The sequence below is a fragment of the Phocoena sinus genome, chromosome 6 (genome assembly GCF_008692025.1).
Source record: "Phocoena sinus isolate mPhoSin1 chromosome 6, mPhoSin1.pri, whole genome shotgun sequence".
NCBI lineage: Eukaryota > Metazoa > Chordata > Mammalia > Artiodactyla > Phocoenidae > Phocoena > Phocoena sinus.
In genome coordinates this window covers 45,399,656-45,426,473 of record NC_045768.1, presented here as the reverse complement: position 1 = coordinate 45,426,473, position 26,818 = coordinate 45,399,656, and the positions used below count along the sequence as shown (strand labels likewise).

Genomic DNA, 26,818 nt, shown 5'->3' with positions numbered 1-26,818 from the left:
CATGTCCACAAAAAGAAAATAAATAACTAAAAATTAAAAAAATAAAAAGACAACAAATTTGCTCTCAGGAATTAATAATATGCTACCAGAAACAAAAAGCTACATACAAGGCGTGAAAAATTAAACTTGAGGAAATCTACCGAAGAAAAGATATAGAAGATAAGAGGAAAAGATAAGATTAGAGGAGCAGTCCACAGGTCTAACATTTAAATGATAAAATTCCTGAATGAGAGCAGAGAAAACAGGGGAGGAAACTCCCCAGAAAGGAAACACATGATTGCCAAGTTGAAAGCAAGTGCCCAGTGTAATGGATATAAAGACTCATAATGACGCACATCATTGTGAAATCTCAGAACACTGGAACAAGAGAAGATTTTTTTAAACTCCCAGAGAAGAAAGAAATGGTCATAAACAAAGGATCAGAAAAGAGAACGATTTTTACTTCTCAACAGTACTGCTGGGTGCTGGAAGCTAAGCATTCAAAATTCTCTAGGAAAATGAGCTCCACCTTGAATTAAAATATATCCAAACATATAAGGCCTCAAAATTTTTATCTCCCATACTCCCTTTCTCAGGAAGTTACTGCAAGATACACATCATCAAATAAAGGAGTAAACCAAGAAAGAGGAAAACAGGGGATACAGAAAACAGGCGTTCTAACAAAGGAGGAAATCTCCAAGATGATGAAGGATGACAGCTCAGCACCAGGAATAGCAGGCAACCAGTCCAGGTTGCAGCAGGGAGGGCACAGACAGAAATGTTAAGAGCTCTCTAAAATTAATCAGAAAACAGCAATATGACTTATTATTTAGAAATATGGAGATTTATAAACGTCAGAACAGTCCAAAAATGTCAAAAGTGCTTGGCTCTAGTGATTAGCAGGGCAGGGAACTACTGTCTTTTTGGTAGCTTTTTAGTACCATTTGATGTTTTAAACAATGTTCACAAATTAGTTCAACCCCAAACTAATAGACCTATGGTCTGGTCACAATTGTAATTTTTTTTAAATGAAATGTTAACAGTGATTAGCATTAGCACTATGAGTAATATTTCTTCTTCCTGCTTTTCTCTGTTTTCACTCATTCCTATTGTGAGCATGCATTACACTTTAATGCAAAAAAATAAGATCAACTTTAAGTTTTGAATAACAATATAAAAATCTGCCCATTCAAAAAGTAAATTAAAAATCCTTCCATCTGTCTTTCCCCCGACTTCCTTTGTCAGCTTCAATTAGGCTGCAGAGCGAGAGGAAAAAATGTTTTCAGGGAGGCAAAGTAGATGAGAGAAATGTCTTAGCGATGGTGTGTACCCAGCATCAGAGATGCTACCCTACCCCCACACCCGTCCCCAAAGCAACCTATCTCTCCTCCAGTTCTCTCTTTTGTCCCTCCCTAACAAACCAACACACAACACAGGTCTTCCAAATAACTTCATCTTCATTATACCTTCCAATGTTGTCCATAAATTAGGATATGTTTCTTGGCAATGTCCATCCTGTCCCAAGCCATTGCCAGATTTAATTGTTCTGATGCTGATAAATTTGTGCCTAGGGTAAAAGAAAGGAATCACATATTCTGTTTATAATATCAACATAAAAAGCACACAGTGCCACAGAATGTGAAAAGAGGGAAGGAGGAACAACTGTAACCTTATTTAGACACTCACCCTTTAGCAGAGCTGTTAGGATTGCTAAATCAAGGTCCTGTGACTCTTCAGAATCAGCATCAAAAATGGTAATCTGTAACAGTTGAAAAACAGAAAGCCATACATTTTGGGGACTAGCAAAGAAATGCTTTCAAAAGTACCCACAAGATTTGCTCTTGAGCTAATGAATTAAGTGAAACATTCATCATTAATGTCAAAAATCACAGAGTTAAAAAAATTATTATTATTATTATTTTTTACTAATAAGAGAGAAAACTTTTAAGTAGGGTAATGGCAAATTGTACACATTCAGGGGATTAAAAAAAAACTGAAAAATTCCAAGTATCTTAGAGGAAACATGCATGAAAGAACATTACTGCATTAATTTACTATTCACGTGCTATAATGGAAAGAAACTCAGTGTCAATTCCTCATGTAAAGAAAACCATTCCTCATTTTGAAAGAATATGAAATGAGATCCTTCTGTTCACCTAGCTTTAGAAACTAAGACGTTTGCTTTTTTTTTTTTTTTTTTTTGGTACGCGGGCCTCTCGCTGTTGTGGCCTCTCCCGTTGCGGAGCACAGGCTCCAGACACGCAGGCTCAGCGGCCATGGCTCACGGGCCCAGCCGCTCCGCGGCATGTGGGATCTTCCCGGACCGGGACACGAACCCGCGTCCCCTGCATCGGCAGGCGGACTCTCAACCACTGCGCCACCAGGGAAGCCCAAGACGTTTGCTTTTTAACGAGAAATGAATCCTCAAGGATTTGTCATAAAACAAGTGAGGCAATTACAACGCACCCAGTGAGCAAGTACAATGGACAGTGAAGAAAGCCTTCACAACGTCAAAGCCTCCGGTGCATCCTGGCACGTGACTGATTTTTTTTTTTAAGACAAATAAGGACATTATTTATGATTATAAAAGGTCTTCTCCTGTTAATGAATGTATCTCAATCTTTGCAGATGAAAATATATAGTAAAGGGACCTGTTCAACAAAAAAGAGCCAAGATTGCCAAGTTCTAGCCCCAGATATGCCACTAACTAAGTCAGTCTTGGGTAAATATCTTAAAACCACTGCATCTCAGGTTCCTCACCCACAAGATGAGAGCAACCCACTAAATAATCTCTAAGGTCTCATAAAGATAGAATTCTTCTACAATTCATGCTAATAGCCCCTCGACCTAACAGCACCCCCCATGTGCCTGGATAAAATCAACCTCAACTGTGCAGGAGTGGAGAACCTTTCTGTAACATGCAAACCCTTAGCTGCCTTCTCTAGTTCCCTCTTGATTATTACACTGCTCCTTGGTTACTCTCCTTGATGACAGGAGGAGACAAATATAAGGGTGATCCCTTTAATATATCCTTTTCTTAACCTACTGACTATTGTGGGGAATATAAAATGTAATAGACCATGCACAAGATTTCAACTCTGAGCTCCAGTTTCAGTTCTACTATTTCATAACTGCATGACTCTGGGCAAATCACTTAAATTCTCTAGGCTTCAGCTACGTTATCTCTGAAACTGAAATAAACAATCACTGCCATATTGAACTCACTCATGGGGCTATTTCACATGAAAAAATATACTGGAAAGCACACCATTAATTGCAGACATGGCTGTTATTTTCATTGTTACTAGGTCAACCAAAATCCCAAAGGGTTTTTCACATCTATTTAGCCATGCTTAGTCTAGACTGAACTTGTTCAATCGGTTTTTTGGGGGAAGGTGCTTTAATATTACCAAAATCTTGTATGATTTGGTCCAGCCTTCAAATTCTGGAAAGATCGCTATGTTATGACATATCTGCATATTTAATGTAACTGTCAGCAACATACTATCCAAATCACTGATAAAAATTTTGATCAAAGTACCCTAAAACACTAAAATCTTTTCCTTAATCTATATTGTGTTCATAGCCCAAAGTTCGTGGCCTCTATTTTTCACCTGAGAGTTTCACATATTTCCATTGTCCAGTGCATCCCCAAAGATCTCCTATAGGACATACTGAGGATACTGTGATAGAGTCATCTAAGGCAGCAGACTTGAGTTTATTTAAGACATGGAGCTGTTCCTTTACCCTCTGAAAATATTTACATGTAATTTTCACTAAATTCAATCACTTTTCTGTAATACTGTTATATTGTCTAAGTGCTTTTTCCCAGGTACGGTCAGGAATATGAAGCATGGTTGGAGGGCGGGAGGAAACAAGAAGTCACGTTTACTCAACTTAAAGGCCAAGTTCTGTAGAGCTATATATAATCAAGTAAGAAATGAAAAAAAAAATTTGTGAAAATAAATATCACAATTGTTGAACATGAGCGTTTTTTAAGTCAGTTGAGTCATCAACTCATCATACTCACAGAATCCCTGTGCACCATACACTCCATCAGAATTTGAAAAAGGTGCTTGGACTGTTTAAGACTAAAGTTGAAAGTGTTCTGAATCATGCAGATGATCTCCTCCTTCACCTGAGGACGCAGGGTCCTGGGAGAGAGAAATGGTCATGACTTGACACAGTGCAGAGAAGGGGACAAGCCAGAAACATCAGCACAAGTACGACATCCCTATGTCTGTCCCACGTGATGGAGAAGGTTTCTATGGACAGTACTGCCAAGAGATAAATGAATGGGAAGGAAAGTGAAGCAGCAGCACCAGGAGAAGGCTGAATTGAAAGAGAGAATGGACTGATCTGCCATGCTCCTGGGAAGAATGCACGTGGGACAGGGTTCTCGAGCTGACAGATTTCCAAGGGGCTGTGAATCTCCAGAAATTACGGGCATAATATACTTAAAGAATCTGACACTGCAAAACAAAAGAGAGAGGTGTAATAGAAGAGGAAGCGGGTACGGGGTGGAAGCAGGGCTGAAAGGGGAAAGAAACTTAAGAGAAGAGTTGTCAGAGAGAAATTATAAGCAGTGAATGAATATTTATTAAGTAAATGAGTGGGGTCCACATTTCAGTTTGTACGCACTGTATTTACTCACCTGGCAGAAATACCACGCTTTCGAAATTGGAAGAATCACAATGTGTATAGGGATGGACAGAGAACCCACTAAATAATCTCTAAGGTCTCATAAAGATAGAATTTCAACTTGTTTGAAACTCCTTGTTTAAAAAGGAAAAAGAGTCAAAACTTCAACTAAGTACAACATATGCGACAAAAATGTCAGGATGTTGATTTCCCCAATTTCTGCTATTTTTACTAACAGCAATTGAATTTAAAGGTGATCTGGGGCCACAGTGGTCTCCTCCCTCACTCTCCCTGGAAATCCTTTTTCCCTAAGCTCAGACAGGGCTCAAGGTCCTTGTTAGAGGCCAGCCATTCTTCAGCTAAGCTAATAGCAATTTGCATCACTGGAGGGCACTCTGGTGTTGCTTAATAAATACAAAAACCACTGAAAAATGAATTCCAGTCTCAACCTCTGTCCTCTAAGATATCCAGAGAATTCCAGTCTCTGTCCTCTAAGGATATCCAGCCTACATGAAAGCAGAAATTAAAGAACTAAAATGGAAGAATAAAGAGCATACTTTCAGAAATGAAGACTCAACAACTCACCCTTCATCTGCAAAGTGTTTGTGGGTGAAGGCCAGGAGGTCGGCAGCCCTGCCTGTGCCTTCACACACCACCACTGGATCTTTGTCTTTCACAGTCTCCCACACTGAGAGGATGACATTGGGACCACCTTCCACCACCAGCCCCACCACAGGCACTCCTTGTCTTGAGCCTATTTCAGATGACAAACAATATCAAACTGTTACAAAGGAACCCCATCAGCAATTCTGATTACCAGACACAAGTCTTTCAATTACCACATACATTTGTTACTTGCACTAGCCATTCTCTCTTCTTTGACTCAGGCTTGCTTAGTTCAAGGCCAAGCCAGAAGCTTGGACTTTAAATAAAAGTAACACAAATATGGTGAGAGCATCTTCTCCCAGTTAAAAAGTTACCTCAAGGCTTTTGGTAATTAAAAAATAAGTAGTAGTCTTCAAGAAACTAACTTTTTATCTTGGAATTTTCAAACATATCTAAAAGAAAACAGGATGATATAATGGATCCCAATGTATCCATCACTCATCTCCAAAAATAATCAAACTTTTGCCAGTTCAATCAACTTTGAATAGTGGTTATTTCTAAGAATAAGATGGGATGGGTAAACCTCAAAGACTTTTATATTTCAATTTATTCCATTTTTCACTATTCGGTTTTCTTATAAGACTACATATTACTTTATTAAAGTGAGGAAGACAATAAAAAAGGAAAGACCGTGGAGTCATTCTTTTTAAAAAGATACTAAGTGAACAAAAGTTACAGAATGATATGCCCAGTACGATCCTATTTAAAATCCTATTTAAAATTTTAAAACCATATATATGGGGATATATTTTATATATACATATGCACATATCTATAACATGTTCCATAAATAACCAGAAAACTCTGGAAGGATATATATCAAATTATTAATAGTAAAGAAGAGAGGGGAAGATTTGGGGAAATGCTGACTGTTTATTCTATAGATTTATTACTTGATTTAATTTTTACACAACATGTGTATTGATATATTTAAATCAATTTTTTTTTTCCCCAAGAGAAGGAAAATTGGCAGGCAACACCATGCTCGCACCTGAGAGACACTGGACTTTACTCTGAGCCCCATGTTCTACAGCGCCCTCCTCTGGCCATGTCCTTCCCCTCACAGTGAGGAGTCTATAGGGTCAAGGTCCAAGGAAAGCCTGTGCTCCCTCTCCTACTTACTAGATTGCCCAGGACCCCAAAATTCTTGCTTCCAGGGGCTGCTTGAACCTCTGCCCCAGGAATATACTTGTCAAAGTCAGAGGCAGCTTTGGGGAGTAGGAGAGAAGTGGATAGAGCTTGGACATATAGGCTAGGGTGTCCAGCTGACGTGTGTGAAGCCTGGACATCGTGAGATTGAGCCAAAGGTGGGAAGAGAAGCAGAGAGTGACCTGTAGGCCAGGGGCCAAGGTGCTAGTTCTGTTTCTTCTCCACGTTCTGGCTCAGTACTCCCAAAAATCCAGGACTCTGACCTCAAACCTGGCCTTCCTGCTACATGTACAAAAGTAAAAGGATTGAACATTATTCTCTTGTTATTTTTGGTTAGCTTGATTTAAAGCTTTTAAATATTTAAACAAATAGTATGTGGGTTTCCATGTGTAACCTTTGTCCTGACTCCACAGATGTTAAGGGTGGGCCTCGTAGCAGGCATCCAAATATCTCATTCAGTCTATTTAACGGCTTTGACATTATACTTCTTTCCTATTCCACATATCTCCACTTCCTTATTATTTTCTCCCTATCACTAAAAATCGGACGTAAGATACACCATTTGATAGTCATAGGGTTCTTTTAACAACATTGTCCTGTAAAAGCTAAATGAAATGGTGACGATGGCTTATTAAGGCATAAAAGTAATAGAAGAAAATTTAGATGAAAATGCCATTAATTATAGAATTACTGAAACGGATGGAAAAAACAATTTTTAAAGAGAATCTCATATCCTATATAATGATATACTATGCAGTCATTAAATATGTGCTCAGATATGCTTACTGATATGGAAATACATCCATGTTTAGTGGAAGAGGAGGGAAGGCTACAAAAGATATTATATGATCCCAGTGTTCATTTTTAAATGTTGCTCTGTGTGTAAATAGAAAATTTCTGAAAGCATACAGGTGAAAAAGTTAACAATGGTTATTTTTTATAGTAAGATTACAGAAAGCTATCTCTTCCTTCTATGTTTTCTTTCTTTATCTGAATATGAGAGTATGTAACACTTTTATCATCAGAAAAAGAAATCAGTAAGGGTATTCTGCAGGAGAGGGGAAAATAATTAAATTTCTGTTAGATACATCTTTTTTAAAGCAATAACTAATCCTCACAAAAATAAATATATTTATGATTGTTTTCTACAAAAAGGATCTTACTGATGCTACTAATTAAATTTGTTTAAAAAAAATCGTGAAGTTCTTTGCTGACAAATCTCATGAGAGAGCTGCCTCTACTCCTGGCTCCCAGTTTAGGCAGGAATATAACATTACAGCTCCAATGAAAGGCTCTTAGAATAGGCATCCCAGGAAAGGGCTCTCTTCTCCACCAAGACTTGGATTACGAAGACATACAGAGCTGATCCTATTCTTTCCATCCTCAGAGGCTTACAGAACAAGAACTGACATTGGCCACATTTCAAAGGGATTTCTACAGCAATTTTATGAAGGCATCCTTTTTTTTTTCTTATTTTTGGTAATTGCTTTCTGCGAACATCAAGGATTTGCCAGGGACTCCAAGAAGCCCGGTTGAAAAGAAATGAAAGAAATCAAGAAAATATTTAATTATTGTCATTCCATCCAAGTAAATCCATTTATAACCACATCAAAGACAAACACAAATATGGCAGAAAGCCTCCCTAGTGAGCACAGGAGGTATGAAGATCAGCTTTGATACCTAAGAATTTTGGGCTTGTTGGGGTCTGTTTTCATTTGTCTTTCCTTTCTCTCTTTTATTCTTCCTTTCTTCTTTCCTTCCATCCTCCCTTCCTTTCTTTCTTTCTTGTGTGTGGGCATGCATGCGTGTGTGTATGTGTGTGCGTGTGTGTAAGTGGTTTATTGTTTTTGCTGTTTTCCTGTCAGTTCTCCATAGAATAATAAATATTACCAATCCACTGAAATTGACTCCACATTCTCTCTCCACGGACAGCAAAACCCTCCCAATAAATCCTAAATTTTAAGGACTTTGAAAGTAGAAATGTAGAATGGCATATGGCGATATGCAAGCTCGGGGCTCTTTTCATTCATCAGGGCTGTTTTCACAAACGGAGAAGCAGCAGTAATTAAGAAAGACTAAGAAAGACTTTGCTCTCCTGGGACACACATAATAGCGCTGCACAGAATCCCTGAGCACAGGTGGTGAGCCCAGGTCATCAAAGGCAACAGGACATTTCAGGTAACTGGCATTTCAGAGCCCTGCAGGGCCCTCACTTCAGGGACTCTCCTTCAGGGCAATCTCTGACCTGCCCTCCTTCTCCACTCCTCTGTGGGTGTCCCTCCCCACTAGCCACCCCCACCCTGTAGAGGACCACATACCTGCTCCTCTCTCCCCCTTCCTGACCTAAATAAGCCTCCAAACTTCATTCACACTAAGCTCTAAATGACTGGCAACAATTCCCAGAGTCCCTCTCTCTACCCCCACCCCAACCAGCAGACGACCCCCTGTACCAAAGGAGAATAAAAGGAAAGAAAGAAACACATTTGTTGAGGACATGTTATGTACCCAATACTATTCTGAGCACACCTAACATATTTTATCTCCTCTAATTCTCACAACAAAAGGTACAGGTAGACAGTTTCTTCTGTCTTGTATCAAGAGAACAATTTGACAGATGTTAATTTCATTGCCCAAGGTCACAGGCAATAAATAGGGCTTTGATCCATCCGACCTCACTACATCTGCTGCTTCAGGGAATCTGGGCCAAAAACTCAAAGGATGTTCAGCATTTTCCAGCCCAAAGTCAAAGGTTTGAAGAAGATCGAGCCTCCTGAGAATCTTCCTATTCCCTGGCATCTCCGCTTAAAGGGCAGGAGTAGTCTGCGGAAGATTTAACTCACCAAAAGAGCCAGGGGCCACCTTCCGTTGCCCTGGAGGCAGAGTCTCCATTTCTCCAGGCAGCATCCAGCCCTCTTCCTCCCTTTAAGGATTCCCACCTCTCCACCCAAGGACACTCACTGATTTTGCCCCCCACTCCTCCTCCTTAGGCACTACCAAAGCACCACTGCCAGCATGCCACAGCAAACCTTCAAAGGTCTCTATCTCTAAAAGTCCTGATTTCAACCCCTTCCCTGACTGAAGCCGCCACACCCACCTAGAAATGTCATCTTCCCTGACTATCAAGGCTCATAGCCCGCTCTTCTCAGGCTAGTCTCTTCTCGGCTTTTCAGCCATCCACATTCCCAAATCAATTCTTTCTCTACTTTTCCCCTCTATCCATCCAAGCCTAAGGACTCCCAGAGACTCTGCTAAAGTCTCCACTCTGACACCTCCCCTCTGCTGTCCCACAAGATCCCTTCCTCTCTTCTGTCACCCACAATTTCATATCCTGCTTTCTTCTCACTGAGGGTTCACAGGTGTTAACTTAAGGCATGGGCCGGCTTGGACCTCTCTACCCTGTACAGATGGCAATGGAGCACTTTGCTCCACAGCAAGGCCCCCAGCCAGGACCTGTTGGTTGAGCCCCTGTGGTACTCACGGCTGTGTATTTTCTGCAGAGAGAGGTACTTTTCCAGGTTCCTCCTGAGCTTCATCTCATTGCCATACTTGCCCACGGTGCCATCATCGGACAGGATGAAGTGGGAGTGCATGCAGTTGAGTGTGGTGAGTTTGCTGAGGGGGTTGCCCAGAGTCTGGTACAGGCACACCACCTGCGAGACAGCGAGGACAAGAGACGGTCAGAGCTTGAGATCCTTCCCAGGCCGACTGCTCCAAAGGCCTGTCTATGTACTACAGAGTTCCTGTCCAGGTCAAAAAGTGGTACTTGCTACCAAGAGCAGTGCTTCTCAAGCTATCTGCGGTGAAGAATCAATTTCAGTTTTCTTATTTCTTATTTTTTTATGGACAGATAGGTAGTCCCCTAACGCATGACTAGTATGCGGCTTGTACTACACGAGACTCACAAGTTCAACAACACTCGCACACACTGCAAGATAAGCACGCTCACCATATGCCTGGATGTCACAGCACCGTCACGTGGCTAAAAATGGTTCCATATATTTATTTTCAATTTCTGTACTTACCTTGTCTCAGATCATTAAAAAACAGTTCAAGGATCTGCACTGGTACACAGACTGCATCACTATCCAGAAACTATGCCTTTTAATAGAGCTATTCCAGAATAATATTTGGACACTGATTATTTTTTCTCGTATTCCAAATGAAGTGAAAAGTAAATGGAGATGCATTCATTCATTCAATATAAAATATCCAGATCTTTATTAATATTTGCTGATTCTTCCATAAGCTACTCCAATTCTCATTTGTTTTTAGAGAGGAGAGAACAGTACGGTCATTGGTACCTGTGGGGGATTAGTTCCAGGACCACTCGCAGATACCACAATCCACGGATGCTCTAGTCCCTTACATAAAATGGCGCAGTACAGTCGGCCCTCAGTATCCCCTGGATCCGCGGTCGGCTGAATCCTTAGGATCCACTGTCAGTTGACTCCTCAGATGCGGAATCCACAAATAGGGAAGGCCAACTGTGTTTGGAGTCAAAGGGCCCAAGTTTAAGGCTAGGCTCTTCTACCTTCTAACTTTAACTCTGGGTAACACCTGCTTCCTTTCTCAGGCTTATTTTCCTCATGTATAAGTGATGATAATAATTCCTATAGCAGAGGGTTGCTGTGAGGCTTTAAAGAAATAATGGGGGCTTCCCTGGTGGTGCAGTGGTTAAGAATCTGCCTGCCAATGCAGGGGACACGGGTTTAAGCTCTGGTCTGGGAAGATCCCACATGCCGTGGAGCAACTAAGCCCGTGCGCCACAACTACTGAGCCTGCGCTCTAGAGCCCGTGCGCCACAACTACTGAGCCTGCGCTCTAGAGCCCGTGAGCCACAACTACTGAAGCCTGCACACCTAGAGCCCGTGCTCCGCACGGGTGGCTCTAAAGCCACTGCAATGAGAAGCCCATGCACGGCAACAAAGAGTAGCCCCCACTCGCCACAACTAGAGAAAGTCCGCGTGCAGCAACAAAGGCCCAACACAGCCAAAAAAAAAAAAAGAAAGAAATTTTTTTAAAAAAGAATAATGGATGTAAAAAGCACTACAAACGTTACAAACATTAGTATTTAAAAGTTACCTTTATAATCCCTAAGCATGACACTGAGGCCAGAAACCAAAAAGAAAATGATTGATAGATTTAACACATATTTTTTACACATGGAAAGATGTTCATAAATGATACAAATTAAAATCTGGGAAATGCAGCACACATGGCAAACAAAAATGTTAATAGAATGAATTATAATACAAAAGGTCTTTCAAAATATAAAAACTATGCTTAAAAATGCATAAAAACCACATGGAAAGATGTTGAACCTCACTAGTAATCAGAGAAATGTACATAAGAAAAATTAGGTGTTATTTTATACCTATCAGAATGGCAAAGTTTAATAAAACCCAGAATACCCGAAGCTGGAAATGGTACAGGGAAATGGGCACCCTCATACCCTGTTGGTAGGAATGTAAATTGTTACCACCTTTCTGGAAGACAATTAGTCACATTTTAAAAGTTACATACCAACTGGTCCAAACATTCTACTTTGAGAATAACTTCTAAGGAAATAAGTGTTTTCAGCTAGTTTCAAAAATATATGTGTCTTATCACAACATTAATATCATTTTTTGTAAAAGTTAAAAATAGAAAACATAAATGGACAATAAGAGGGACGGTTAAATAAATTATGGTACTTTAGTACAATAGAACTTAATCAGGCATGGAAAATAAAAATGCACCCTTGGCTCTCAGAATGTGGTCTCTTAATACTATTTCCCACTAAAAGCAACCAGCCATTTCTCTAGGAGCAAAAATTATATATAATGAGCCAAGAACATTTTTTTTCATACTAAAACACAAGGAAGCAATGATAAATGACTAGAATTGTGTTAAAAGGACTCAGGAGACAACTTGAAAGGCTCCACTGGCCACAATGGGACAATATGAGCATGATAAAGAATAATAACTATATTAGAATAATGGATTAAAACATACCAAACATGTTTAACTTCATGAATCAGAAAAAAAAAAAAAAAAAAACAACTCACTGTTCACCTTGGGGGATGGTAGATAACCAACTCAATGCTTTGAAAACTGGTAAATAAAGAAAAAGAATCAAATATTTATTCTACTGTTTCCCATACACTGTACCACAAGGTAAACCAAGCAATTGAGGAGAAAATGTTTCTTTTTATAGAGTATTTAAGCTAATAAATGAAGAAAGAACACTATAATTAAATATTAGCATTTTTGCAACCCTGATGAAATAATAAATCTAGGCAATGACATCATAAAAAGAGAGAGGATGTTATGTCACAAGGGAAGGACACATCTCCTCCTAGGGCATAAACCTGTACAGAAAGAACCTGAATCTGATCATACCTTTGGATCAAACTACCAATTTACAAGAAAGACAAAAGACAGAGAAATAGGCTAAATGCTGCTACAAGAGCTTAAATCTGCAAAATCCAAACTGTGGGAAACTCTTTAGGAATGACCCAGTTTCTTCAACAAATACATTGAAACAAACAAACAGAAAACAAAAAAGGAGATGGTGGGAAAATCCAGAGATCAAAAGCGACTCAAGGAAAAAAACTAAGTGACCGAAGAGACAAATCAACCCATCACAATGTAGGGAAATTTTTTGGATAATGAAATCAAACAACTGAAAAATTGAGACAATCAGAAACTTGAACACAGACTATTTGATGATATTCAGAAATTATTGTTAATTTTTTAGGTACGAATATGGCAATGTGGTTATATTTTTTAATTGTCCATATACTTTAGAAATAACTACTAAAATATTTACCAATGAAATTATTTGATGTCTGGAATTTCCTTCAAAATAATGGAGGGAGGAGATGGAGAATGGATGAGGGACTAACCTAAACAAAATTGGCTATGAGTTCATAACCGTTGAAATCGGGAGAAGGGTATGAAGGAGATGATTATTCTAATCTCTCTACTCTTTAATGTGTTCGAAATTTTCCAAAATGAAAGTTAAAACAAACCATAAGCATGTCTATATTAACTGACATAGAGAATTAATTATGTTAAATAGTTAAGCTGAAAAACAGATTCACAACAATAGGTTTCTGTTGTTACTTTTTTAACACACAAACTTTTTTTACTATACATACGTACGCACACATAGAAAAAAATTCTGGTATGATACACACCAAAATATTAACAGTGGTTATCTTTCTTCTTCATACCTTTTGTAACACGTGAGATACCTACCAAAAATATGCATTAGTCTTATAAACAAACTTAGACAAGTCCGTCCCTTTAGAACCATTCTGGCTACTGTGTTGGGATCAGACCTTAATAAGAGACATGGATGAGAGTAGGGTAGGCTATTACAATCATCCAGGTAACAGAAAATAGTGGCTTAAACCTGCTCAGTAACAGTGGAGGTAATAAGAAGAGGTCAGATTCCAGATAGATATATATTTTTTTAAAATAAATTTATTTATTTTTATTTTTGGCTGTGTTAGGCCTTTGTTGCTGCGTGTGGACTTTCTCTAGTTGCAGTGAGCAGGGCTACTCTTCGTTGCGGTGTGCGGGCTTCTCATTGTGGTGGCTTTTCTTGTTGCGGAGCACGGGCTCTAGGCGCGTGGGCTTCAGTAATTGTGGCACACAGGCTCAGTAGTTGTGGCTCATGGGCTCTAGAGCGCAGGCTCAGTAGTTGTGGCGCACGGGCTTAGCTGCTCCACGGCATGTGTGATCCTCCCAGACTAGTGCTTGAACCCGTGTCCCCTGCATTGGCAGGTGTATTCTTAACCACTGAGCCACCAGCGAAGCTCCCAGATATATTTTTAAAGTGAAGCTAAGATGATAATTTACTGGTGGATCGGGTTTGAGGCACAAGACGGAGATCATTCCAGGATAAGTTCAGGTTTTGGCTTGAGAACTGCAGGACAAGATTGTCACTTTCTAAGATAGGGTAAGGAAGGCAGCAGGAAGTCAGGAGTTTATTTGGGGTATATTACATTCAAGATAGACATATATATCCAGATATAGTGCTAAGCTGGCAACTGGATACATGTTTATCTCCTTCTGTTGTGAAAGGATTGTCTACTTACATCTTTTCCAATAAGATCTTTCCGGTTCTCAATGACACCCCAAGGAGGGATTCCAACTGTCCAGATTTTTCTCAAGGACTGGGAGGAATGGGCTTTCAGGGCATCCCCAACATGTTTGGACACACCTATGAACAATCAGTTTAGAAGTCAAACTTTAACTCACAAATCATGCAAAACACTGCGACTGCCGGAAAGAGACAAGTAGACAAGCATATGCAAAAGACCGTTATCAGGGAAAGTTGCTGGCACAGTGGAATTAATTTCTGATACTTTGACTTGCTCTACTCCCTCTTGACACCTCCTTCTCCTATCACTAACCTTTCTACCTGAACAATTCTCCTCTCCCTTTGAGAAATTTCTGCTTACAACCTCAGTTCTGCCCCTATTCTTGCCTGACCAGAACATCCTGTAAACCCACCCCTGACATCATGAATGTTCTAAGTATTTTTTTCTTTAACCTTCTTGACTGTCCCAGTAAAACATCCTGAAGATCCCTGCTTCATTGAGGCAAATTAATTTAACAGCTTTATATTCATAAATATTCCAGAACTAATATATTAGTGTTTGCCTTTCTGGGACTAATAATAACAACAATAATAGCCAGCACTTACTGAACTCTTGACTACACACCAGGTGCTTTTTTAAGTTTTACACGCATTTACACTTTAAGTAGGAATTTTTTAAGTCTATTTTATAGGCAAAAATTGAGGCACAAGGAAGTTAAATAATTTGCCCAAGGTTATAGAGCTGGTAGTTTGTACAGTCTGGATTCCAATCCAGGATCTGACTTTTCTTTTTTCAACAGACTTTACTTTTTTTTTTAATTTAATTTTATTATTTTCTATACAGCAGGTTCTCATTAGTTATCTATTTTATACACATCAGCGTATACATGTCAATCCCAATCACCCAGTTCATCCCACCACCACCACCACCCCTGCCCCGCCGCTTTCCCCCCGTGGTGTCCCTAAGTTTGTTCTCTACATCTGTGTCTCTATTTCTGCCCTGCAAACTGGTTCATCTGTACCATTTTTCTAGGTTCCACGTGTATGCGTTAATATATGATATTTGTTTTTCTCTTTCTGACTTACTTCACTCTGTATGACAGTCTCTAGATCCATCCACGTCTCTACAAATGGCCCAATTTTGAATGGATAAAGAAGATGTGGCACATATAAACAATGGAATATTAGCCATAAAAAGGAATGAAAATAGACTTTACTTTTTTAGAGCAGTTTTAGATTCACAGCAAAATTGAGCCAAAGGTACAGAGATTTCCCATATACCCTCTTCCCTACACACTTACAACCTCCCCACTGTCAACATCCCCTACCAAAGTGGAACATTTGTACAACTGATGAACCTACACTGACACATCATAATCATCCGAAGTCCACAGTTTACATTACATTAGAGTTCACTCTTGATGTTGTACATTCTATGGGTTTGGACAAATGTATAATAACATGTGTGCACCATTAAAGCATCATACAGAAGAGTTTCCCTGCCCTAAAAGTCCTCTGTACTCTGTCTATTCATCCCTCATTCCCCCAATCCTTGATAACCACTGATCTTTTTATTATCTCTATAATTTTGCCTTTTCCAGAATGTCATATAGTTGGAATTATGCAATATGTAGCCTTTTGAGATTGGCTTAATCTGCCTTTTACCAGAAACAGAGTCACAGACATAGAGAACAAACTTATGGTTACCAAGGGGGGAGGTGGTGGGTAGGATGAATTGGGAGATTGGGACTGACATACATACACCACTATGTATAAAATAGAAAACTGATGAGAACTTACTGTATAGCACAGGGAACTCTACTCAATGCTCTGTGGCAACCTAGATGGGAAGGAAAGCTAAAATAGAGTGGATATATATATATATATATATACATATGACTGATTCACTTTGCTTTACAGCAAGAAACCAACACAACATTGTAAAGTGACTCTACTCCAATAAAAATTAATTTTTAAAAAATCTGCCTTTTAATCACAAACACTACATTACACCACTTACTCTTTCTATGTACAGTCTGACTCTGTATGTGTCATTAGCACAGGAAAAAAAAAAAAAGCCCTGCATATTGCATGCATCTAATGCATAGCACCTAAATCATTTCCTGCTCTCTGGAATCCTCCCCTCCAGCTATCTTTTGCACTTTTCCCAGTCATTTTCTAAAATTGGGGTTCTGGACCACAGAACACACATCAATACCAATAGAGATTCAGATCCATAGGTTTGGCACGCGTTACCAGCACGTGGTGGTGATCGTTAGTCAGCAGCCCACATGTGATCTTAATACATATTATCTGCTAAGACTCTCTGTAAAACCAGATCTGACAATATCATTCCCTATTCATTCTTCTGTTCAAAATCCTTTGAGGGCTCTCTGCTACATAGAGAATAAAACCTCAGCCCAAATAACATGGCACCCAATCTGGCTCCAGTCTCCCTTGCTGCCCCTGTCCTCTGCCACATGGCACATCCAGCTAGCAGCCTTATCACCTCTTTCTACACATACCTTAGTCTCCAGCTGTGTACCTTGCCCTGAACTGCCACCTCTGCCTAGAATGCTTTTTCCTACCCTTCTCTCAAGGCCAACATTAAGTGCTATATCCTTCACCAAGCTTTCTTCTCAGGTTCCCTCAGTTGGAACCGGAATTTGTTTTCCTCTTCCTCTTCCTTTTACTCCCAAACACTTTCTTTGTATCTCAACTATGACCCATTCAGCATCGATTTTTGGTTAGTTGCTTACTCTCTGTTTGTTACAGTCACCCACCTCATCACTAAACCCGGGGTCCATATCTTACTCATCTTTCACCCACAGCATCTATCCAAATGCTTTATACACAATAGATTCTTAAAAGCTTCTGGCATTCAATTTAAATAAATGTAAAAAATTCATGCCAAATAATATTCAACTACAGCTGAGAAGCATCTCAAGCATAGGGTGAAGCTGGTAAGCAAAGCTTCTCAAATTTAAATGTGTGTAAGAATCACCTGGGGATGTCATCAAAATGCAGATTCTGATCCCACCGGTCTGAGGAGCCCGATATCTGCATTCCCAACAAGCTCCTAGGTGATGCTGATGTTGCTGGTCCAGGGACCACATCTTGAGTAGTCAGGACCTAAGGAGCTGAGGCTGAATCAGGTCAGACCCTGATTATTGTTTAAGGAAGCTCCAAGTATACCTCATTTCTCATTTCTTTTGTTCATATGAACTATTTCAATAGTCTTCACACTATTATATTTGTGTTCTTTAACTGGCCCTAATCTAAAATATTTTTTTCTTAAAAAAGCAATAAGTAAAATAAAGCATGTAACACAATTAGTTATTCAAAGAAAAAAACCATGCCCAAGTTCACCTTTTTCTTAACTCTACAAAACTTCCCCATCCACTCTCTTTTTTTTACTGGAAATAAAATAAGTACTACACATTGGACTTAGAACTCTGCAACCTTTGCTTTTTTCTATGAATGTGAAACAGTAATTATCTCAATGAAATGTACCAGAGAAACTACCAGGTTACCCATTAGTGACAAGACGAATCCCTTGGTTTTATTTTTATTTTGTTTTTTCAATCACTTGCTTCCTTCATTCCTTTTTAATCAAAAGAAATTATTCATTACATTAGTACCTGTTGCTCAGTTCTTAGACATACGTATAGGCCCTAGCCTCTACCTCACAATCAGGTAGACTCATCCTAAACTAACCTATAAGGCAAAATATAAACGTGCTACAAGTGCTACAGGCAATAAACGCTATAGAAATTAAGAAACAAGAGCGAGTTGAGATAGAGAATGCTTCCTGGGTATGTTGGCATCTAATGTAGATCCTAAAGGTCAAGCAGAACTTAATAGGAAACATTGGCTAGGATATCCCAAATCAAAAGAGGAAGAAGTAAAGGGAAGATGGAAAGCCACAGGTGTGATATTGTGACTTATAATAATATATATTTGGTCTGTTAGTGACACAGAGCTCCTTAAAACCTTGGAATTTCCTAAGTGGTGACAGTGACAGAGGGGCCTTCTGTTATGTTAATGAGGCAACTTTTGGACCTACTGATGGGGGCTGGTTGCCAAGGGAACCAACCAACCACGTGACTAGAGGGCAGGAAATTTCAGTCTCACCCTCAACCATTGGGGAGGGGAGAGGAACTGGAGATTGAGTTCAATTATCAATAGCCAATGACTTAATCAATCGTGCCCATGTAATGAGGCCTCCATAAAAAAAAAAAAAAGAAAAGAAACAGGGTTCGGAGAGCTTCCAAGTGGGTAAACACATGGAAATGGGAGGAGGGCATGAAAGTTCCGTGCCCCTTCCCACATGCCTTGCCCCATGCATCTCTTCAATCTACCTGTTCCTGAGTTACATCCTTTTATAATAAACTGGTAATCTAGTGAATAAACTGGTTTCCTGCATTCTGTGAGCTGCTCTAGCAAATTCATCAAACCCAAGGAGGGGATGGTGGGAACCTCTGATTTATAGCCAGCCAGTCAGAAGCACGGGTAACACCCTGGACTTGAGACTGACATCTGAAGTGGGGACAGTCTTGTGGGACTGAGCCCTTAACCTGTGGAATCCGTCGCTATTTCCTGGTAGACAGTAATTCAGAATTGAGCTGAACTGTAAGACACTCAGCTGGTGCTGGAGAACTGTGGTGTGTTGGGAAAGAACCCACACATGAGAACTGGTGTCAGAACTGTAACATATCAGCAACAGATTAGTAAGAGAGGAGTTTGTGAAGTCAGTAATCCTCAACCCCGGCTGCACATCAGATACGCTTCAGAAGCTTCACCCTGAAAAACTCTAATTAATCTGGGGTAGAACTTGCGCATGTGTATTTTTGCAAAGCCCCCAGATGATTCTCCAACATGCATACAGTTCATAAGCACTGATGCAAAAGAGTAGGGTTAGAGGTTCAGGGGCTACTAAATGAAGTTCTTGAATGTCAGATTTCAAAAAGTATGAAAGAGTCAGTGACAGAAGCAAGTGCCAGTTATGTAGTTAATTATCTCCTCATGCCCCATACACTCAATGCAGTTGTTGCACATGTCACTGGTTTCCAATTCCTGAGAACCTGACCATGGTGAGTTTAGCTCACGTCTATGCCCACACACTACCTCACCACAGTCCAAAGCTCATGAAAACCTATTTTCTTTGCCATACGTTTACCCAAAGTTATATTAAAATAGCATATTTTAACAATGGTAAAAATACATTCCAGGAAAGGTCTAGGATTCTTCTGCGTTTCTTTTCCAGTCACTACTCTTGCAGTCTTTCTCACGCTACCACATCTCCTGGGAGCACGGCAGAGCAGAGGTTAGGTGCTATACTGCCTGATTCACAGTTAAAAAGAAGGAATTAAAAAAAAAAAAAAACCAGACTGAAACAGGGAATGTGCCTTACCGGTATTAATGCCTTCAGTTATTATCCATGCTCCCGTTGTCTCTGCAGCTTTGACCAAACCTTGGCTGAAGATCTCTTTAAGTTTGGAAGGCATCTTGAAGTTCTGGATGCCCCCGTGGACAGAGATCACCAGCTTTGGCAGTTCCATCTTCCACTCTTTCAACATTAAATGTAATAGATGATCCAACTTTGTGTCATAAGAAGTTCTAATATACTGCAAGATATGCATATACACATATACATAAAATAGTGGAAAATACCTGCCATGTCGCAGTAAGCACACAGCAGGGCAACTGAAATGCCAAAACTTGAAAGAAAATGTCTAGGATCTCTTTAAAAGTTCATCTTCATATAATGGAAATATTTACTTTGAAAAGATCCCACACCCCCTTTAAGTTCCTTCTGAGAATTACAAGTCACCATAGGAAGGCTTCCTCTGGTTTTCAGGGTTAGTCTACCAATGTTCTCTGGAAGGTCTGAGGTAAGGCAGAAATACTTCAAACTGGCAAAAATCACTACGCCAGAAAACCCATTTAAAAAAAGTTTCAGAAATAAGTGAAATGAGGTTTTCTCATAAATGCTATGGCTTTTAATTTACTGGACCATTTCACATATTTTCATAATTTAAATTAAGATCCAGAAGCATGTTCATCTATTTTAAATTTTACATTCTAACCATTTCCTATATATATCATCTCTCTAAAAACTTCTTTTCCAAAATAAATACTTTTCATAAGAGAGTCAATGTAACCAAAAGAAAAGACGGAAATCAGGCAGCTCCAGAATCATTTTGCATTTTGCCCAAGATTATAGTGTATGGCTGGCTTTCTTTTCCCAGCCAATGCAGCCACATACAGACTGGTAAAATCATATTGAGATGAGTGTGAGCCAACCAACAGCAAGAATAAGTCGGATTTATAGGATAAGGACCATAGGAAACCATGAGTTTATAAAACTATAGCAAAAATAACCACAGGTAGAGATCGCCACAGATATGCAAATAGGAATTACCACATTGTCCTCCAGAATGTGATAGTGATTTAACACAATTGTGTTCATCTCTGAAATTCTTAAAACATAATCCCTTTATTTCATAATTAAAATATTAGAATTTCTGACATGAGGATGGTGCAGCCATCACAGGATGTAGTAGAAAGAATCTGAGGGTAACTAGGATTCAGTTTACAAGTGAGAAAACTGAGTTGCCACGGCTTTATCACATATTCAAAGAGTAGGAAAAATACAAGTTGACCTTTGTGAAAGGGTTCACGTTGCCTCGAATGATGAATAAGGGCAGAGGAGGCAGCTCTGGTTTAGTTCTCCTTCTCTCTCTCTCAGTTCTTTCTCCCAGGTAGTCCTCCCTTTCAGTTATAAGTCCTTTTAGTCCTAGAAGATACTTCTCGAGATTTCAGGATAACACCTTGATCAACTAAATTATCAGCACTAGACTCTTTTCTTCCAAATGCCACCTGAAGACGGTGCTAAGGTTTTATGACTCTCTCTTTCCCTTCCTCCTCCTTTATCGTAAGTCACCTCCAAACCTCTGTGGAAGGAGGTGGGAGGGATAACAACTAGAAAGGGAAATGCAGCAGAGGGGATGAGTAACCAGCTCTCCCAAGCTCTCCTGCTGTGCATGCTAAGCCTGAAGTGCAATTCCAGGCTGAAAGATAAGGGTAGCCTCTTCTGAGAGATCAAATAAAATGCATTCAGGCACAGAGGATATAACAGGAGCCTATGCTAAGCATAAAACGTATTAGTGATCAGATCTGTCTAAACATGTTTTCAGTTTTCCTAAACGTACCATATTCCCCCTTGGCCTTCCCACAAGCTATTCCTCACGCCTACAGTGGTCTTACCCTTCTGTCTCACCAGACACCAAACACCTCACTCATCTTTCCCATCTCAGCTTAGCCATCCCTATTCTCAGATGGCTTCCTTGACACATGCACACCACCCCAGAAAAACAGGAGGAGTTCCCTTTTCATTCTCTCAAAGAACCCTGTATTCCCCTTTCCCAGCATCCCCACCGTCTGGGGTAATTGTATATTTATTTCCTGTTTCCCTCACTAGACTGTAAGCAATGTTAGTACACAGAACATATTCTCCTTGGGGCATAACAAAGTATGGGCAACTGATAAAGATCTGTTGAATGGATAAAAAAAATGAGTAAATGAAGATGATTATAAACAAACATAAAAGCAAAAGGAAGAAGATGAACAATTAAGGGAAAAATTACATAAAGAGTTCTATGAGAGTCAGCTTCCAAAAAGGATTGGAGGACAGTTTTCTTGCCAACCAAAACAAACAAAAATCAATGCACAAAGTTAGATGCAAGTGGATTAGTAACCAGAAATGTCGATTACTGTACAATTATATTATGAAACCTTATTATGATTGCACTATTAAGAACAGTTTTTCAAATCCTTTTAACTGATGATGCACTGCAGGACACAACTGAGCTTTCCTGAGGTAGCCTCCCCCTGTACTTTCCCCAAGGAAAGCTGCCTCTAATAAAGTAGTGTACAGTTAACAAGGTCAATAGAAAACAGCTGAGAGACAGCTGACCTGTCAATACTATGTGAATCACATGTAAAATTACTATATTAGGAACAGGAGAAAAACTGGCCTGTAGAGCCCAGCACTATCATTCAGGGGGTACAGAAATTTCCCCATTTTCTTCCTGAGAAAAGGCTCTCACAAGGGCATAGCAGGCACCAACAGCCACAGGTTAAGTAAGTTACTGGGAATTGCTATAGCCGTGATTCAGGTGAAGTCTGTTCTTCGGTAGTAACCTTTGTACATTCCTTAAGAAAAGGGAAGCCGTTTGGCAACTGCCTCATGAGCAATAAGCCATTCTCTTCTGCAGAGGTCATAACCTGGCTGAAAGAAGTCAATCAAAGAGCTGGCCACACCACACCTGGGTAAGGTATCATGCCCCTCAGACATAAAAGAAAAAGAAGAGTCAGGTCACTTTTGTCAACAGGTAAGTAACACGGATCGCCTTTGCAATATAACCTGGTCATCTGATCATCTACACTTAGAAATACAATTTGGAGATACATTTGGAGGTTATAGCCTCTGTTAAAAATCAGCAAAATAAGAGACCTTCAAGATGGTGGAGGAGTAAGACGTGGAGATCACCTTCCTCCCCACAAATACATCAAAAACACATCTACATGTGGAACAACTCCTACGGAACACCTACTGAACGCTGGCAGAAGGCCTCAGACTTCCCAAAAGGCAAGAAACTCCCCACATACCTGGGTAGGGCAAAAGAAAAAACAGAGACAAAAGAATTAGGACAGGACCTGCACCTCTGGGAGGGAGCTGTGAAGTTTCCATACACTAGGAAGCCCCTTCACTGGCGGAGACGGAGGGTGGCGGTGGGGAAGCTTCCGAGCCACGGAGGAGAGCACAATAGGGGTGCGGACGGCAAAGCGGAGAGATACCCGCACAGAGGATAGGTGCCGACCAGCACTCACCAGCCCGAGAGGCTTGTCTGCTCACCCACCGGGGCGGGCGGGGCTGGGAGCTGAGGCTCCGGCTTCGGTCCGAGCGCAGGGAGAGGACTGGGTTGGCGGCGTGAACACAGCCTGCAGGGGGTTAATGCGCCACAGCTGGCCGGGAGGGAGTCCGGAGAAAAGTCTGCACCTGCCAAAGAGGCAAGAGACTTTTTCTTCCCTCTTTGTTTCCTGGTGCTCGAGGAGAGGGGATTAAAAGCGCTGCTTAAAGGAGCTCCAGAGACGGGCGCAAACCGCAGCTAAAAGCGCGGACCCCAGAGACGGGCATGAGACGCTAAGGTTGCTGCTGCCGCCACCAAGAAGCCTGTGTGCGAGCACAGGTCACTATCCACACCCACCTTCCGGGGAGCCTGTGCAGCCCGCCACTGCCAGGGTCCCGAGATCCAGGGACAACTTCCCCGGAAGAACGCACGGCGCGCCTCATGCTGGTGCAAAGTCACGCTGACCTCTGCCACCGCAGGCTCGCCTCGCATTCCGTACCCCTCCCTCCCCAACCCCGGCAGAACAGACGCCGCCCTCCGGCGACCTACACGCAGAGGCGGGGCCAAATCCAAAGCTGAGCCCTGGGAGCTGTGAGAACAAAGACGAGAAAGGGAAATCTCTCCCAGCACCCTCAGGAGCGGTGGATTAAATCTCCACAATCAACTTGATGTACCTGCATCTGTGGAATACCTGAATAGACAGCAAATCATCCCAAAATCGAGGCGGTGGGCTTTGGGAGCAACTATAGACTTGGGATTTGCTTTCTGCATCTAATTTGTTTTTATGTTTACCTTAGTTTAGTATTTAGAGTTTATTATCAATGGTAGATTTGTTTATTGATTTGGCTGCTTGCTTCCTTTTTCATATATATATATAGATTTTTCTTTTTACTTTTTCTCTTTCTGTGAGTATGTGTATGTTTGTTTGTGTCATTTTGTCTGTATAGCTTTGCTTTTACCATTTGTCCTAGGGTTCTGTCTTTCCATTGTTTTTTTTTTAGTACAGTTTTTTTTTCTTTTTTTAATTTATTTTTGGCTGCCTTGGGTGTTCGTTGTTGCACGCAGGCTTTCTCTAGTTGCGGCAAATGGGAGCTACTCTTTGTCACGGTGCGCGGACCTCTCATTGCGGTGGCTTCTCTTGTTGTGGAGCATGGGCTCTAGGCGCACAGGCTGCAGTAGTTGTGGCACGTGGGCTCAGTAGTTGTGGCATGCGGGCTCTAGAGCGCAGGCTCAATAGTTGTAGTACATGGGCTTAGTTGCTCCGTGACATGTGGGATCTTCCTGGACCAGAGTTCGAACCCGTGTCCCTTGCATTGGCAGGTGGATTGTTAACCATGGCGCCACCAGGGAAGCCCTTTAGTATAGTTTTTAGTGCTGGTTACCATTGGTGGATTTGTTTTTTGGTATGGTTGCTGTCTTCTTTCTTTCGTTCTTTATTTTTTTATTACATTTAACTTTTTAAATTTTAAATATATATTTTTTATTTTAATAACTTTATTCTATTTTTTTTCTTTATTTCTTTCTTTCTCCCTTTACTTCTGAGTGGTGTGGCTGACAGGGACTTTGGGCTCGGGCCAGGTGTCAGGCCTGGGCCTCTGACGTGGGAGAGTTGAGTTCAGGCGATTGGTCCACCAGAGACCTCCCAGCTCCACGTAATATCAAAAGGCGAAAGCTCTCCCAGAGATCTCCATCTCAACACAAAGACCCAGCTCCACTCAACAACCAGCAAGCTACAGTGTTGGACACCCTATGCGAAAAAACTAACAAGACAGGAACACAACCCCACCCATTAGCAGAGACGCTGCCTAAAATCATAATAAAGTCGCAGACACCCCAAAACACACCACTGGATGCGCTCTTGCCCACCAGAAAGACAAGACCCAGCCTCATCCACCACAACACAGGCACCAGTCCCCTCCACCAGGAAGCCTACACAACCCACTGACCCAACCTTAGCCACTGGGGGCAGACACCAAAAACAATAGGAACTATGAACGTACAGCCTGTAAAAAGGTGACCCCAAACACAGTAAGGTAAGCAAAATGAGAAGACAGAGAAACACACAGCAGACAAAGGAGCAAGGTAAAAGCCCACAAGACCAAACAAATGAAGAGGAAATAGGCAGTCTACCTGAAAAAGAATTCAGAATAATGATAGTAAAGATGATCCAAAATCTTGGAAATAGAATGGAGAAAATACAAGAAACGTTTAACAAGGACCTAGAAGAACTTGAGAGCAAACAACAAATGATTAAAAACACAATAAATGAAATTAAAAATTCTCTAGAAGGAATCAATAGCAAAATAACTGAGGCATAAGAATGGATAAGTGACCTGGAAGATAAAATAGTGGAAATAACTACCACAGAGCAGAATAAACAAAAAAGAATGAAAAGAATTGAGGACAGTCTCAGAGACCTCTGGGACTACATTAAATGCACCAACATTTGAATTATAGGGGTCCCAGAAGAGGAAGAGAAAAAGAAAGGGACTGAGAAAATATTTGAAGAGATTAGTGTTGAAAACTGTCCTAATATAGGAAAAGAGAGAGTCAATCAAGTCCAGGAAGCACAGAGAGTCCCATACAGGATAAATCCAAGGGGAAACATGCCAAGACACATATTAATCAAACCATCAATAATTAAGTACAAACAAAAACATTAAAAGCAGCAAGGGAAAAACAACAAATAACATAGAAGGGAATCCCCATAAGGTTAACAGCTGATCTTTCAGGAGAAACTCTGCAAGCCAGAAGGGAGTGGCAGGACATATTTAAAGTGATGAAAAGGAAAAGAAAACCTACAACCAAGATTACTCTACCCAGCAAGGATCTCATTCAGATTTGATGGAGAAATTAAAACATTTACAGATAAGCAAGAGCTAAGAGAATTCAGCACCACCAAACTAGCTTTACAACAAATGCTAAAGGAATTTCTCTAGGCAGGAAACACAAGAGAAGGAAAACACCTACAATAACAAACTCAAAACAATTTAGAAAATGGTAACAGGAACATACATATCAATAACTACCTTAAATGTAAATGGATTAAATGCTCCAACCAAAAGACATAGACTGGCTGAATGGATACAAAAACAAGACCAGTATATGCACTGTCTACAAGAGACCCACTTCAGACCTAGGGACACATACAGACTGAAAGTGATGGGATGGAAAAAGATATTCCATGCAAATGGAAATCAAAAGAAAGCTGGAGTAGCAAATTCTCTCATCAGACAAAATAGACTTTAAAATAAAGACTATTATGAGAGACAAAGAAGGACACTACATAATGATCAAGGGATCAATCCAAGAAGAAGATATAACAATTGTAAATATTTATGAACCAAACATAGAAGGACCTCAATACGTAGGTGAA

General features: G+C 40.5%; 1 protein-coding gene across 1 annotated transcript in view; it reads right to left on the bottom strand.

Annotated features, from left to right (window-relative positions):
• TRPM6 (transient receptor potential cation channel subfamily M member 6) overlaps positions 1-26,818 on the bottom strand; it is a 138,644-nt gene that overhangs the window by 79,171 nt on the left and 32,655 nt on the right. The window contains exons 5-11 of the mRNA XM_032635982.1: positions 19,941-20,154; positions 14,523-14,647; positions 9,914-10,085; positions 5,206-5,374; positions 4,010-4,133; positions 1,666-1,738; positions 1,446-1,546 (exon numbers count right to left, since the gene is read on the bottom strand). Coding sequence (XP_032491873.1) covers positions 1,446-1,546; positions 1,666-1,738; positions 4,010-4,133; positions 5,206-5,374; positions 9,914-10,085; positions 14,523-14,647; positions 19,941-20,154 — 978 coding nt within the window. The remainder of the gene's footprint in view (positions 1-1,445; positions 1,547-1,665; positions 1,739-4,009; positions 4,134-5,205; positions 5,375-9,913; positions 10,086-14,522; positions 14,648-19,940; positions 20,155-26,818) is intronic.